Here is a 15,940-nt window from a genome sequence, read left to right as displayed (position 1 = left end):
GTGTGATGATGTCAACGTTCCGTCTCCTATCGATGGTGTGATGATGTCAACGTTCTGTCTCCTATCGATGGTGTGATGATGTCAACGTTCCGTCTCCTATCGATGGTGTGATGATGTCAACGTTCCGTCTCCTATCGATGGTGTGATGATGTCAACGTTCCGTCTCCTATCGATGGTGTGATGATGTCAACGTTCCGTCTCCCTTCGATGGTGTGATGATGTCAACGTTCCGTCTCCTATCGATGGCGTGATGATGTCAACGTTCCGTCTCCTATCGATGGCGTGATAATGTCCACGTTCCGTCTCCTATCGATGGTGTGATGATGTCAACGTTCTGTCTCCTATCGATGATGGGATGATGTCAATGTTCCGTCTCCTATCGATGTTGTGATGATGTCAACGTTCCGTCTCCTATCGATGGTGTGATGATGTCAACGTTCTGTCTCCTATCGATGGTGTGATGATGTCAACGTTCCGTCTCCTATCGGTGGTGTGATGATGTCAACGTTCCGTCTCCTATCGATGGTGTGATGATGTCAACGTTCCGTCTCCTATCGATGGTGTGATGATGTCAATGTTCCGTCTCCTATCGATGGTGTGATGATGTCAACGTTCCGTCTCCTATCGATGGTGTGATGATGTCAACGTTCCGTCTCCTATCGATGGTGTGATGATGTCAACGTTCTGTCTCCTATCGATGGTGGGATGATGTCAATGTTCCGTCTCTTATCGATGGTGTGATGATGTCAACGTTCTGTCTCCTATCGGTGGTGTGATGATGTCAACGTTCCGTCTCCTATCGATGGTGTGATGATGTCAACGTTCTGTCTCCTATCGATGATGGGATGATGTCAATGTTCCGTCTCCTATCGATGGTGTGATGATGTCAACGTTCCGTCTCCTATCGATGGTGTGATGATGTCAATGTTCCGTCTCCTATCGATGGTGTGATGATGTCAACGTTCCGTCTCCTATCGATGGTGTGATGATGTCAACGTTCTGTCTCCTATCGATGGTGGGATGATGTCAATGTTCCGTCTCTTATCGATGGTGTGATGATGTCAACGTTCTGTCTCCTATCGATGGCGTGATGATGTCAACGTTCTGTCTCCTATCGATGGTGGGATGATGTCAATGTTCCGTCTCTTATCGATGGTGTGATGATGTCAACGTTCTGTCTCCTATCGGTGGTGTGATGATGTCAACGTTCCGTCTCCTATCGATGGTGTGATGATGTCAACGTTCCGTCTCCTATCGGTGGTGTGATGATGTCAACGTTCCGTCTCCCTTCGATGGTGTGATGTCAACGTTCCGTCTCCCTTCGATGGTGTGATGTCAACGTTCTGTCTCCTATCGATGGTGTGATGTCAACGTTCTGTCTCCTATCGATGGTGTGATGATGTCAACGTTCCGTCTCCTATCGGTGGTGTGATGATGTCAACGTTCCGTCTCCCTTCGATGGTGTGATGATGTCAACGTTCCGTCTCCCTTCGATGGTGTGATGTCAACGTTCCGTCTCCTATCGATGGTGTGATGATGTCAACGTTCCGTCTCCTATCGATGGTGTGATGATGTCAACGTTCCGTCTCCTATCGATGGTGTGATGATGTCAACGTTCCGTCTCCCTTCGATGGTGTGATGATGTCAACGTTCCGTCTCCTATCGATGGTGTGATGATGTCAACGTTCCGTCTCCTATCGGTGGTGTGATGATGTCAACGTTCCGTCTCCTATCGGTGGTGTGATGATGTCAACGTTCCGTCTCCTATCGATGGTGTGATGATGTCAACGTTCCGTCTCCTATCGATGGTGTGATGATGTCAACGTTCTGTCTCCTATCGATGGTGTGATGATGTCAACGTTCCGTCTCCTATCGATGGTGTGATGATGTCAACGTTCCGTCTCCCTTCGATGGTGTGATGTCAACGTTCCGTCTCCTATCGATGGTGTGATGATGTCAACGTTCCGTCTCCTATCGATGGTGTGATGATGTCAACGTTCCGTCTCCTATCGATGGTGTGATGATGTCAACGTTCCGTCTCCCTTCGATGGTGTGATGATGTCAACGTTCCGTCTCCTATCGATGGCGTGATGATGTCAACGTTCCGTCTCCTATCGATGGCGTGATAATGTCCACGTTCCGTCTCCTATCGATGGTGTGATGATGTCAACGTTCTGTCTCCTATCGATGATGGGATGATGTCAATGTTCCGTCTCCTATCGATGTTGTGATGATGTCAACGTTCCGTCTCCTATCGATGGTGTGATGATGTCAACGTTCTGTCTCCTATCGATGGTGTGATGATGTCAACGTTCCGTCTCCTATCGGTGGTGTGATGATGTCAACGTTCCGTCTCCTATCGATGGTGTGATGATGTCAACGTTCCGTCTCCTATCGATGGTGTGATGATGTCAATGTTCCGTCTCCTATCGATGGTGTGATGATGTCAACGTTCCGTCTCCTATCGATGGTGTGATGATGTCAACGTTCCGTCTCCTATCGATGGTGTGATGATGTCAACGTTCTGTCTCCTATCGATGGTGGGATGATGTCAATGTTCCGTCTCTTATCGATGGTGTGATGATGTCAACGTTCTGTCTCCTATCGGTGGTGTGATGATGTCAACGTTCCGTCTCCTATCGATGGTGTGATGATGTCAACGTTCTGTCTCCTATCGATGATGGGATGATGTCAATGTTCCGTCTCCTATCGATGGTGTGATGATGTCAACGTTCCGTCTCCTATCGATGGTGTGATGATGTCAATGTTCCGTCTCCTATCGATGGTGTGATGATGTCAACGTTCCGTCTCCTATCGATGGTGTGATGATGTCAACGTTCTGTCTCCTATCGATGGTGGGATGATGTCAATGTTCCGTCTCTTATCGATGGTGTGATGATGTCAACGTTCTGTCTCCTATCGATGGTGGGATGATGTCAACGTTCCGTCTCCCTTCGATGGTGGGATGATGTCAACGTTCCGTCTCCCTTCGATGGTGTGATGATGTCAACGTTCCGTCTCCCTTCGATGGCGTGATGACGTCAACGTTGTGTTCAGGTTTCATGTATTTTGGTCACAACGTGTGAAATCTCTCCTCTTCCATTTAAAACTCTGAATATGAGCAGATGTTGAGGTGACGTAGTGACTGATTGTTTGTTATTATGTTCGGTAGGAAACAGACTGACTGGAGACACAAACAGGAAGTCAGAGACGGACACTGATAATATAAAAAAATGTAGAATAAGACCATGTTCATCCTTTAAAACATTTATTATTGAAAACAATCCACATTAAGTGAAGTTACCAACACAGATGGATCTAATGCCACAATAATTAGAAGGAATTTAGTCATTAGATGTTTCAATTGTCCCTAAAAGAATCATTATTTTCTTCTTTTGATTTTTACTGGAACAAAATCCAATGAATTTTAATTTACTAAAATGTATTTAATATAAAAATGTGTTCTGTTCTTTTATATTGGGAATCTATGGAGCCACAAACTAAAAAACAATCTTAATCTAATCAATAATTAAGTAATCTTAAACTTAAAGAAATGTTTTCCTCCTTTTGTGTGTTTCATGAGCTGATGTGTGTTTTAGAGACGTTCTGCTGTCAGCGACTATCTTCAAACAAGTTGATGAACATATGACACCATGTTTAACATGTATATGACAGAAAAGACCAGGTGACATCATGTGAAGGAAAGTTTGTCTGTGTGCAGAGACGATGAAGAGCTCCCACCTCCTCCTCCTCTTCCCCCCCTCCATCTCCTCCTCTACCCCCCCTCCTGTATTTCTTTTTAAGCAGTATGTGTGAAGATGGTCAGTGAGCAAAGATCTCTTCATTCTCTGATTGTTAATCTACTTCCTCTCAGAGTCACATTATTCTCTGCTCCTCTAAACTTCCTCTCTAAGCCTGCAGCTGTCCACTGAGGGCTTTGCCGTGTCGAGGATATCTTAAGACGGCCTCTTGTTATTATATTTGCTCCCAGCTCTAATCTTTATCACTATTTATATTGACAGTCGGCAAATTTTTTGTTTATGGCTATTTTTTATCTCCTAAATAAAGACACATGCGTGCCGGTGCTGGCGGAGCAGAGCAGATAAAGACTTTGCATTAATAGCAGTTTGCTAAGACATAATGCTGCGATAAAGCTGCATCTTTGTGTGGGCTGGATTGAGTTCAGAGCCAGTTCTCTGCAGCGTTCACTGGGAGCATGCAGCCTGTGTGTGTGTGTGTGTGTGTGTGTGTGTGTTTGTGTGTGTGTGTGTGTGTGTGTGTGTTTGTGTGTTTGTGTGTGCGTGTGTGTGTGTGTGTGAGTGTCTGTGTGTGTGTGTGAGTGTCTGTGTGTGAGACTGTGTATGTGTGTGTGTGTGTGTGTGTGTGTGTGTGTGAGAGACTGTGTGTGTGTGTGTGTGTGTGTGTGTGTGTGTGTGTGTGTGTGTGTGTGTGTGAGAGAGACTGTGTATGTGAGTGTGTGTGTGTGTGTGTGTGTGAGTGTGTGTGTGTGTGTGTGTGTGTGTGTGTGTGTGTGTGTGTGAGAGAGAGACTGTGTGTGTGTGTGTGTGTGTGTGTGTGTGTGTGTGTGTGTGTGTGTGTGAGAGAGAGACTGTGTGTGTGTGTGTGTGTGTGTGTGTGTGTGTGTGTGTGTGTGTGTGTGTGTGTGTGTGGATGCACTTCTTTCACAGTGAAAAACAACTAAACTTTGTATTTTCCACTTCATTTTTCTTCTAAATCTTCTGGCAGATTTTTTACTCTCACTTTCGAACTGCCGACGTTGCAGTCTCTCCTCTGTGCTGCTCACTTCTCCCTGCTGCTGCGTTTGTTCCCACTAAATGCTTTTGTGTCGGAGCTGTATGGGAACAAAGGCGTGAACAATGCTGCAGCGTGTGAATGAGCGTGTGCAGCGGCCGCGCTGCTCGCTGCTGCCGCTCCGTCGGCGTTGTGTTCGAGACTCCTGATGCCAACTGGCAGATTTCATTTCACTTTCTTTTGTGTCTCTTTGAATCATTTTTAAAACTTTGGCTCAATTAGTCGAGTGTTTAGACCTTTTATTGTTGGTGCAGGCAGGAAAATCTGGAAGTGGAAAGGAATGTGTCGTCTCAGCAGAAGTGAAGTGAACCTGTAGCTGATTCAGTAAACTGCGTCTCTAAATACTTATTTAATGAACGAACAGTCTGGTAGAATTTCACTTCATCATGTGTCTGTTTCAGGAGATGACTTCTGTTCTTCAACGTATGAAACTGACACCCCCCCGCCCCCCTCAACGTGTCATGCATCAGCACCGTTTGACCTCTTTAAGTCCTAAATATGCAGCTCTCTGCTCGGCTGCTCAGCTCCAGTGTGTCGGTGTGTCGGTGTTGGCTGAAGTCTTGCAGGGTGTCACAGGGCTGATCGGGTCTTTCAGGGCCGCCGGCCCCCCGCGGTGCTGCTTCTATCGGCTCTCAAAGGAGCCGGGAGGCTCCGGGGCCTCTGTTGTTTGAGAAGACTCAGGCAGCTGAGCAGAAAGAGGCCTTTAGAGAGACCTCAGAGAGGAGGAGTCTTCATCAGTCGGTCAGATCGGTTGGATGGTGAATATTGAAGGAATGTTCAGGGCTCATCTGGTGGTTCTTGTCCAATCAGAGAGGTTTGATTTCTGCCTCAGTGGAGATAAACACAGTTTAACTGTTCATTTAGTTAATATTTATCTACATTATGAAGGTATACGTGTGCATGCTCATGCTTTTTTTGTATGTAGTGCAATACAGTGTAGTGTTGTAGTATTTCCAGTAGTATTGGCAACACTAAGTAAAGTTGATGAGAGTAGAGCCACAGTTACTTTTTACTACTTATTTTACCACTCAGTTCACATCCCACTTCCTTTTCCTGCTCTCTGTAAACCCCTCCATCCACCCCGACCTCCTCACCTCATTTTGTGCTGTAAAAGTTTAAAACTTCCTGAAGTAGAAAAAAGACGTCGGTGAACTTCAATCAGGCTTCAGCTCCTTTTTCTCCTGAATGTCGTTCTGCCCTAAAGTTTTCTAAAGTTAAAGAGAGCGTTGCTGCTTTCTTACTTGTCTGATGGACGCAAACATGTCTGACAGATGTCCATCAAAGACGCGTCACTGTCACTGAAGGCATAAATTCTAACTCCGAACTCCATCAGGAGGACTCTGTTAATAACTCCATCAGGAGGACTCTGTTAATAACTCCATCAGGAAGACTCTGTTAATAACTCCATCAGGAGGACTCTGTTAATAACTCCATCAGGAAGACTCTGTTAATAACTCCATCAGGAGGACTCTGTTAATAACTCCATCAGGAGGACTCTGTTAATAACTCCATCAGGAGGACTCTGTTAATAACTCCATCAGGAAGACTCTGTTAATAACTCCATCAGGAGGACTCTGTTAATAACTCCATCAGGAAGACTCTGTTAATAACTCCATCAGGAGGACTCTGTTAATAACTCCATCAGGAGGACTCTGTTAATAACTCCATCAGGAGGACTCTGTTAATAACTCCATCAGGAGGACTCTGTTAATAACTCCATCAGGAGGACTCTGTTAATAACTCCATCAGGAGGACTGTGTTAATAACTCCATCAGCAGGACCGACTGGCTGCAGCTTGTTGAGCAGAACTAAAAAAGATCATGAGAGTAATTATACTGGAACTAATATGATTTTCAAAATGACCCATCATTAGTTTATGCAGCTCTCCAGAGCTCCGTCACTCCTTATCCTCGGGTCTTGGTCAGAGTGGGGACAGAGCTGCTGGTGTTCTGGTTCTGTTGGTGTTCAGATTTTTTAATAGCAAGAAAAGGAGAAAATACAAGAAAAAAAACATGTTTTTAACAACTTAATAACGTAGAGAAAGTGAAACAAAAAAGCTGCATTTGCTGTGAAAGCAATTCTTTAAATTACATTTATTGAGATCAGTTTGTTTTCGTGCAAACTGAATGTAATGTTTTTTAAAGTGTAATTTTTTTATTTTTTTTATAGAATGGATTTGAAAAAATATATATATAAAAAAAAAGATAACAACCTGCTTTGTCTTACAAAAGTAATATGTGCAGAACTACATTTTGTAACCTGATTCTCATAACACAACAACAACAACAACACATCACTTCCTGTTTTGTATATTTTGCCGGTCAGCTGGTGTGTGGTTTGTTTTGATGATGAGAGGACGAAAATATGTAAATGAGGAGTTATTACTGTGGAGAAATCAGGTGTTGCTTGAAAAGACTTCGTTCCATTATGAAGAGCTTCTGTTGAATGTTTTTAATGCAGTGAAATCTCTGTAATTTTGTAAAAAAAAGAACATTTTAAAATGTATTGACATATTTCACTGCAACAAAAAATACTTTACTCATAAAATAACAAGTCAGACTCCTGAATGTAAAAATACAAAAGAAGATATTTACGTAAATAAATCAGATCCAATCATTTCCTGAGTGTATTCACTTGTTCTTTTATTATTAACGGTGAGATGTTGTATGTTTGCTGGATGGACTCTGAATGTGTGGATGATTTTGAAGGCAGTGAGAAGCACCAGCAGCTCGGAGGGATTCAAAAGGAGAAAATAGGCAAAAAACAACCTCTGAGCCTCGTGTTTTTTTTTTTCTGAGACTAAATTCATGCAGAGTGGACTCAGACTCAGGGACAGAAACACTGAGGGCCCCCCCCCCCCACCCCACCACCATCCAGCAGCATGTGGAGGAAAACAAACAGAGTTGGTGGTGTCGCAGCAGCACCCCGAGGACTGCAGGTGTCGTTTGGAGAGCGATCGCAGCCGCTGCAGCGGCCTCGAGTGTCGTCACGCCGACTTACAGCCAAATTGCTTTGCAGCAATCCCCCCCCCTCCCCCACCTCCATTCTTCACCAACCTACCAGCAGCCAACACGACACAGACGGCTGCTTTCTTTTCTGCAGGATGCTCCTGTGTATGAAAATGTATATATGTCTGTTTTTACTTCGTGTTTCACCTTTGCAGCGACTAAATGTTGAAGAATTGATTTAAATAATGCAGCAGCATGTCCTGCGGCCACATGTAATCCTCTGAGAAGTCTCTGTTGGGGGGGGGGGGGGGGGGGGGGTTGCACAAAATGATCTTCTCCCCAACTCTCCTCCACCGGCCTGCAACGGAGCCGCGCTCTAATCCCATAATTCCTTGTTTAATTAAAGTAGAGAGCGACCTGGTGGTTGTCTGAGCCTGTTTGATGGGACGGTTCTCTGCTGCTGCACACACACAATAAACACACTCACATTATCACACACAATAAACACACTCACATTATCACACACAATAAACACACTCACATTATCACACACAATAAACACACTCACATTATCACACACAATAAACACACTCACATTATCACACACAATAAACACACTCACATTATCACACACAATAAACACACTCACATTATCACACACAATAAACACACTCACATTATCACACACAATAAACACACTCACATTATCACACACAATAAACACACTCACATTATCACACACAATAAACACACTCACATTATCACACAATAAACACACTCACATTATCACACACAATAAACACACTCATTATCACACACAATAAACACACTCATTATCACACACAATAAACACACTCATTATCACACACAATAAACACACTCACATTATCACACACAATAAACACACTCATTATCACACAATAAACACACAATAAACACACTCACATTATCACACACAATAAACACACTCACATTATCACACACAATAAACACACTCATTATCACACACAATAAACACACTCACATTATCACACACAATAAACACACTCACATTATCACACACAATAAACACACTCATTATCACACACAATAAACACACTCATTATCACACACAATAAACACACAATAAACACACTCACATTATCACACACAATAAACACACTCACATTATCACACACAATAAACACACTCATTATCACACACAATAAACACACTCATTATCACACACAATAAACACACAATAAACACACTCACATTATCACACACAATAAACACACTCACATTATCACACACAATAAACACACTCATTATCACACACAATAAACACACAATAAACACACTCACATTATCACACACAATAAACACACTCACATTATCACACACAATAAACACACTCACATTATCACACACAATAAACACACAATATCACACACAATAAACACACTCACACAATAAACACACTCATTATCACACACAATAAACACACTCACATTATCACACACAATAAACACACTCATTATCACACACAATAAACACACACAATATCACACACAATAAACACACTCACACAATAAACACACTCACATTATCACACACACAATAAACACACTCACATTATCACACACACAATAAACACACTCATTATCACACACACAATAAACACACTCACATTATCACACACACAATAAACACACTCACATTATCACACTAATCAATATTCGGAGGGAGAACCTTGTCACTGATGGATGGAACCTCGTCCCTGATGGACGGAACCTCGTCCCGGAGGGACGGAACCTTGTCCCTGGGGGATGGAACTGTCAGGAGTTCAGTTTTTTCCTCCGTTTTGCCCCCCGATCACCTCTTCTCCTGTGTCCCCTGTCTTTGTCTGTGGCCACGCCCCTCACCTCCCGTGGCCACGCCCCTCACCAGTCCCAGCAGATGCAGCCACTCACCCCTGATCACCACCTGCAGGTGTGCTGCATCTCCCTGATCACCTCCCCAGACTATATGTAACCTGCCCCTGCACAACTCTGGTTGTCGGTGCATTTTTGTTTAGCCACCCGTCCGTCTTCCGTCTGCTCCCCGTCCGTCTTCCGTCTGCTCCCCGTCAGCTCTCCGTCAGTCCTGTACCTGTTCCCGTTCCTCCGGCCTCTGTGTCTCCTGCGGATATCCCCGTCAAAATCACCAGTCGGTGGAGTTGCCCTCCCGTCTTGGAGGATTGTTGACGCCGTCCCTTCCGCTGGTCTGCCGGCTGTCCTGTTACCCGTGTCCCCCTGGAGCTGTCGGTCGAGTTGCCCTCCCGACTGGAAGTAAAGTGGACACGCTCGGTGCCACCTTTTGGTTTGTAGTTTTTTGTTTGTTTTTTGGACAATAAAGACTGTATTTTTGGAACTTGAAAACCTTGAGTCTGTGAGCTTGCATTTGGGTCCTGGAAAAACACCCCACCACATAACAGGAACCTCCTCACGGAGGGACGGAACCTCCTCCCTGAGGGATAGAACCTCCTCCCTGAGGGATAGAACCTCCTCCCTGAGGGATGGAACCTCGTCCCTGAGGGATGGAACCTCCTCCCTGAGGGATGGAACCTTGTCCCTGAGGGATGGAACCTCGTCCCGGAGGGATGGAACCTCGTCCCGGAGGGATGGAACCTCGTCCCGGAGGGATGGAACCTCGTCCCTGAGGGATGGAACCTCCTCCCGGAGGGACGGAACCTCCTCCCGGAGGGACGGAACCTCGTCTCTGAGGGATGTTTCTCTCCAGCAGCTGTTTCCTTCAGGTCCGATGAGGTCATGAACTCACCACCAGGCCTGTTACAGAGCGCTGCGTTTCCCTCTGATGGTTTCATACCACCAGGTTTCACTAACGGATCTTCTAAAGACATGTGACTCTACTGAACACACTGATGCTGCTAATGAGACATGATGTCATGAGACATGGAGGACGCTGGTTGGACACGTCTGTAGTTGATGATCCTCACTGTAATGTGATAATCAGTAGTTTTTCTGCAATTTTTTTCATGAAGTATTTTCTTGTTTTCACCTTTAACTTTGTATTTTACATCAGATTGTTATATTTTGGTAAATGATCCTCATCATGGATCTGTTATTATCTCATTAATGAGGTTATTGTAGCGCAACTTGCTTCTATAGCTGTAATTAAATGATATGTTCATGTCTGGTTTTGAATTAGCAGATGATAAGTGAATATGTTGTTTTAGTAACAGGGAGCTGCGCGAGGCCTTTATCCATTTGCATGGAGATGTGGTTTATCTAAAGAAATAGGTTTTCAAAATATAAATTTTTATTTGTTTCAAATTTTTTTTTATAAATACAGCAACAATGATCAAGAAAAAAGTCCAAATACAAAAAGAACAAAATTTAAACAGTGAAACAAAAGTTAACTGTGATTTTAGCTAACAACACCGAGATAACTGATGGACACATTTTATTCACTTTGGATTTGATGAGAGAAGTTGAATGGGAGTCTATGGAGCCGGAGGCTTTTTGGAGCCGACCTCTAGTGGCACTCGCTGGTATTGCAGCATAAAGGCCTCGTTTTTCAGAGCTGGAAGCTACTATTTTTGATTCATGTGCTGTTTAATGTTGAACTCATCTGGACTGTGACGTCCTCTCTGACATGTCTCTCATTATAACTCTCAGCCTCATTTAAATCTGCATTCATCAGATAAAAACAGCTCGGACTTATTGTCTGAGAGAAATCAGCTGCAGTGAAAACATTGAGGGTCTATTTTCATCCTGCCAGTGTGTGTGTGTGTGTGTGTGTGTCTGTGTGTGTCTGTGTCTGTGTGTGTGTGTGTGTGTGTGTGTGTGTCTGTGTGTGTCTGTGTGTGTGTGTGTGTGTGTGTGTGTGTGTGTGTCTGTGTGTGTGTGTGTGTGTGTGTGTGTCTGTGTGTGTGTGTGTGTGTGTGTGTCTGTGTGTGTGTGTGTGTGTGTCTGTCTGTGTGTGTGTGTGTGTGTGTCTGTGTGTGTCTGTGTCTGTGTGTGTGTGTGTGTGTGTGTGTGTGTGTCTGTCTGTGTGTGTGTGTGTGTGTCTGTGTGTGTCTGTGTCTGTGTGTGTGTGTGTGTGTGTCTGTGTGTGTGTCTGTGTGTGTCTGTGTGTGTCTGTGTCTGTGTGTGTGTGTGTGTCTGTGTGTGTGTGTGTGTCTGTGTGTGTCTGTGTGTGTGTGTCTGTGTGTGTCTGTGTGTGTGTGTCTGTGTGTGTGTGTGTGTCTGTGTGTCTGTGTGTGTGTGTGTCTGTCTGTGTGTGTGTGTCTGTCTGTGTGTGTGTGTGTATGTGTGTCTGTGTGTGTGTGTGTGTGTGTGTGTCTGTGTGTGTGTCTGTGTGTGTGTGTGTGTGTGTGTCTGTGTGTGTGTGTGTGTCTGTGTGTGTGTGTGTGTGTGTGTGTGTGTGTGTGTGTGTATGTGTGTCTGTGTGTGTGTGTGTGTGTCTGTGTGTGTGTGTGTGTGTCTGTGTGTGTGTGTGTCTGTGTGTGTGTGTGTGTGTGTCTGTGTGTGTCTGTGTGTGTGTGTGTGTGTGTGTCTGTGTGTCTGTGTGTCTGTGTGTGTGTGTGTGTGTGTGTCTGTGTGTCTGTGTGTGTGTGTGTGTGTGTGTGTGTGTGTGTGTGTGTCTGTGTGTGTGTGTGTGTGTGTGTGTGTGTGTCTGTGTGTCTGTGTGTGTGTGTGTGTGTGTCTGTGTGTCTGTGTGTGTGTGTGTGTGTGTCTGTGTGTCTGTGTGTGTGTGTGTGTGTCTGTGTGTCTGTGTGTGTCTGTCTGTGTGTCTGTGTGTGTCTGTGTGTGTCTGTGTGTGTGTCTGTGTGTGTGTCTGTGTGTGTCTGTGTGTGTGTGTGTGTGTGTGTGTGTGTGTGTGTGTGTGTGTGTGTGTGTGTCTGTGTGTGTGTGTGTCTGTGTGTGTGTGTGTCTGTGTGTGTGTCACCCTGAGGCCTGCAGCTGAAGAATGGTGTCACACTCATCACTAAGGTGGTCTGGGAAGATTAGCCCCCCTCATTCCACTCCGGCTCTCAGCACCAGGCCCCAGGGCATGCTGGGAAACGCAGGCTGTGATAAAGAATTGTCCTTACAGAGCAAGAGAAAATTGTTTTGTCATTTCTATAAAACAGCACAGAGGGAGAGATGAAGGCTGTTTGAAGCTTCATGTGTTCTCCGTGTTCCAGATGACATCCGTCCCTCATAGTCCTCCAACATGTTAGTAGTAGTGTTGTTTCAAACCACACTGACAGGAAGTGACCTCATCATATGTACTTTGGATTTGATGAGAGAAGTTGAATGGGAGTCTATGGAGCCGGAGGCTTTTTGGAGCCGACCTCTAGTGGCACTCGCTGGTATTGCAGCTGAAGACACTTCTGGATCAGAACCATTTTACAGACCTGAAGCCACGAATACTTTTATATCCAGTCTGATAAACAACATATTTGTGTAATAACTTTATAAATAAAGTGCCCAGCTGTGAGAGAGTTGGTTATATTGGGTTTTAATGGTGTTGGAGGAGCTGAATGTTGAAATATGAAGTTGAAGTTCTCATGTCATCCTCTGGACCCGTGTTCTCAGTATAAAAGCTGCTGTCCTCTCTAACGTGTCCTCCGTGTTCTGGTCCAGGCAGCCGGATGGACGAAGTGTCTGACGTGGAGTCGGAGCCGGACCTGCCTCTGAAGAGGAAGCAGCGCCGCAGCCGGACCACGTTCACCGCGGAGCAGCTGGAGGAGCTGGAGAAGGCGTTCGAACGGACTCACTACCCCGACATCTACACCAGGGAGGAGCTGGCCCAGAGGACCAAGCTCACCGAGGCCCGGGTCCAGGTAACAGCTGACCTCCAGCGTCTGTCCATCAAACTGTCTGTCGGTCTCAGTGTCCACCTGTCCATCAAACCATCAGTTTCTGTGTCTTCTCCTGCTCTCACACAGAAACACACTGACCCTGAGGTCCTGATGAAGGGGACGTTAAAAAATTAAAACCTCTTTTTCATTTTAGTGATAATCATCCAACCACATGTTGGTCTGACACACCAACATGTCCTCCTCCTTCCTGTTGGTCTCTGACCAGAGGAGGACAGTTTCTGCTGTGATAACTGTCGTCCTGTCACATGACATCAGATATTTATGTAGTTGCACCAGATATGAACTGAAGATGGAAACTCTGCAGCCGTCCAGCTGCTCCCGTCTCCCTGTAGGAACCGTCCTTTGGTCTCTGACGGATCCTCACTGATCCAGTTGGGATGCAGAAACACTGGAGCTCAAACAGCAGCTGTCGGGGGGTGGGGGGGGGAGGGGGGGCTGCATTCCTGCTGCATGTCTCACTAAAACTTCTTGGGTGGAGTTTGTTTTTCCCACCGAGAGTCTCTCAATGTACACTTCACATCACAGAGGTCTGAGTCTCAGGAGAACCAGAACCAGAACCTGAGACAGTCAGAGACCAGAACCTGGTCTGTGTCTGACCCTCTTCTCAGACAGCAGATCTTCTGAAGGGCTCTGATGGATGCTGCTCATCAAACAGGAACACTTCCTTTTTATAAAACCATCTGAACTTCATCCCTGGTTCTGGAGCTTTTGATGATCTCATGGTCCTCCTCATGGTCCTCCTCATGGTCCTCCTCTGTTCTGAGCTACCACAGCATGCAGAGTGAGATCAGCTGTCTGCTGAACAGGTTCTGCATGTTCCTGAGGTCCAGTAAAAGTGTCGGTACCTCTACACATCAGAGACGCTCTAAAGATCAGGAGAACAGAGAGGGTGTTGTCTGGTCATCATGGCAACACAGAGTGCTAGAGGTTTGATGTTTTAGCAGTAGAGCTACAGGAGTGTATTCGGGTCATGTTCTAGTTGTGACTTTGTTCCTAAATCTTTTCATACTCAGACAGGTTTCGGTCTTCAGAGCAGAGAGGAAGTTAAAACTGATGTTTTCTTTATAGAAACATCTGCATTTGATGATTTTACACTTCTTTCATGAAGCGTTTGCTTTCATTAGTCAGTTATCTGCATTAAAGGATGAACTGTTTTCTCTTTAACGGTGTTCTACTGTCAGTAACGAACATTTCTCTGTACTGAGGTCTCTTGTTTAAAGTTCCAGACTGGCAGGTGCCATCGTGGTTGGTGTGTTAGTGTGTTGGTGTGTTGGTGTGTTGGTGTGTTAGTGTGTTGGTGTGTTGGTGTGTTGGTGTGTTAGTGTGTTGGTGTGTTAGTGTGTTGGTGTGTTGGTGTGTTGGTGTGTTGGTGTGTTAGTGTGTTGGTGTGTTAGTGTGTTAGTGTGTTAGTGTGTTAGTGTGTTGGTGTGTTGGTGTGTTAGTGTGTTGGTGTGTTGGTGTGTTAGTGTGTTGGTGTGTTGGTGTGTTGGTGTGTTGGTGTGTTGGTGTGTTGGTGTGTTAGTGTGTTAGTGTGTTGGTGTGTTGGTGTGTTGGTGTGTTAGTGTGTTGGTGTGTTAGTGTGTTAGTGTGTTGGTGTGTTGGTGTGTTAGTGTGTTGGTGTGTTAGTGTGTTGGTGTGTTAGTGTGTTAGTGTGTTGGTGTGTTAGTGTGTTGGTGTGTTAGTGTGTTAGTGTGTTAGTGTGTTGGTGTGTTAGTGTGTTGGTGTGTTGGTGTGTTGGTGTGTTGTGTTGGTGTGTTGGTGTGTTAGTGTGTTGGTGTGTTAGTGTGTTGGTGTGTTAGTGTGTTAGTGTGTTAGTGTGTTGGTGTGTTGGTGTGTTAGTGTGTTGGTGTGTTGGTGTGTTTGTGCTGGTGTGTTGGTGTGTTGGTGTGTTAGTGTGTTGGTGTGCTGGTGTGTTGGTGTGTTGGTGTGTTAGTGTGTTGGTGTGCTGGTGTGTTGGTGTGTTGGTGTGTTAGTGTGTTGGTGTGTTGGTGTGTTGGTGTGTTGGTGTGTAATTTTCTAAAATTATAGTTCTTTAAAGTTCTAAACTTTAACTGAGTAAAAAAAGTAAATGTACTGGAAAATAATCTCATTTCTGCTGCCTCAGCATCTCCTGTCCAATCCGGGTCATATCAGGTCAGAGAGTCTCATCACAGGTGATATTAACTCTGCCTGCACCGTTGTCGACCTATTGGACTCCTGGCAACCCTTGACGTGAACATCTGGACCAGATGTGGAGACCTTCCACTGCCATGAGATAATGAACTCCTCTATGGAGCTGAAGAATAGAAAAAGATGACATCATCCCAGTTTACATCATACTCTGCTGCTG

The 15,940-nt window shown here is 45.0% G+C and overlaps 1 protein-coding gene across 4 annotated transcripts in view; it reads left to right on the top strand.

Moving 5' to 3' along the window:
- LOC138192080 (paired box protein Pax-7-like) overlaps positions 1 to 15,940 on the top strand; it is a 103,672-nt gene that overhangs the window by 67,736 nt on the left and 19,996 nt on the right. For all 4 annotated transcript variants that reach the window (XM_069139262.1, XM_069139259.1, XM_069139261.1 and 1 more), the window contains exon 5: positions 13,373 to 13,572. In XM_069139262.1, coding sequence (XP_068995363.1) covers positions 13,373 to 13,572 — 200 coding nt within the window. The remainder of the gene's footprint in view (positions 1 to 13,372; positions 13,573 to 15,940) is intronic.

This window comes from Embiotoca jacksoni, unplaced genomic scaffold (assembly GCF_022577435.1).
Source record: "Embiotoca jacksoni isolate LCO1_2020_lvr unplaced genomic scaffold, fEmbJac1.0.p SCAF_80, whole genome shotgun sequence".
Lineage (NCBI taxonomy): Eukaryota > Metazoa > Chordata > Actinopteri > Embiotocidae > Embiotoca > Embiotoca jacksoni.
Note: the sequence above shows the minus strand (reverse complement) of the source record. Positions and strands in the feature narration are given on the sequence as shown.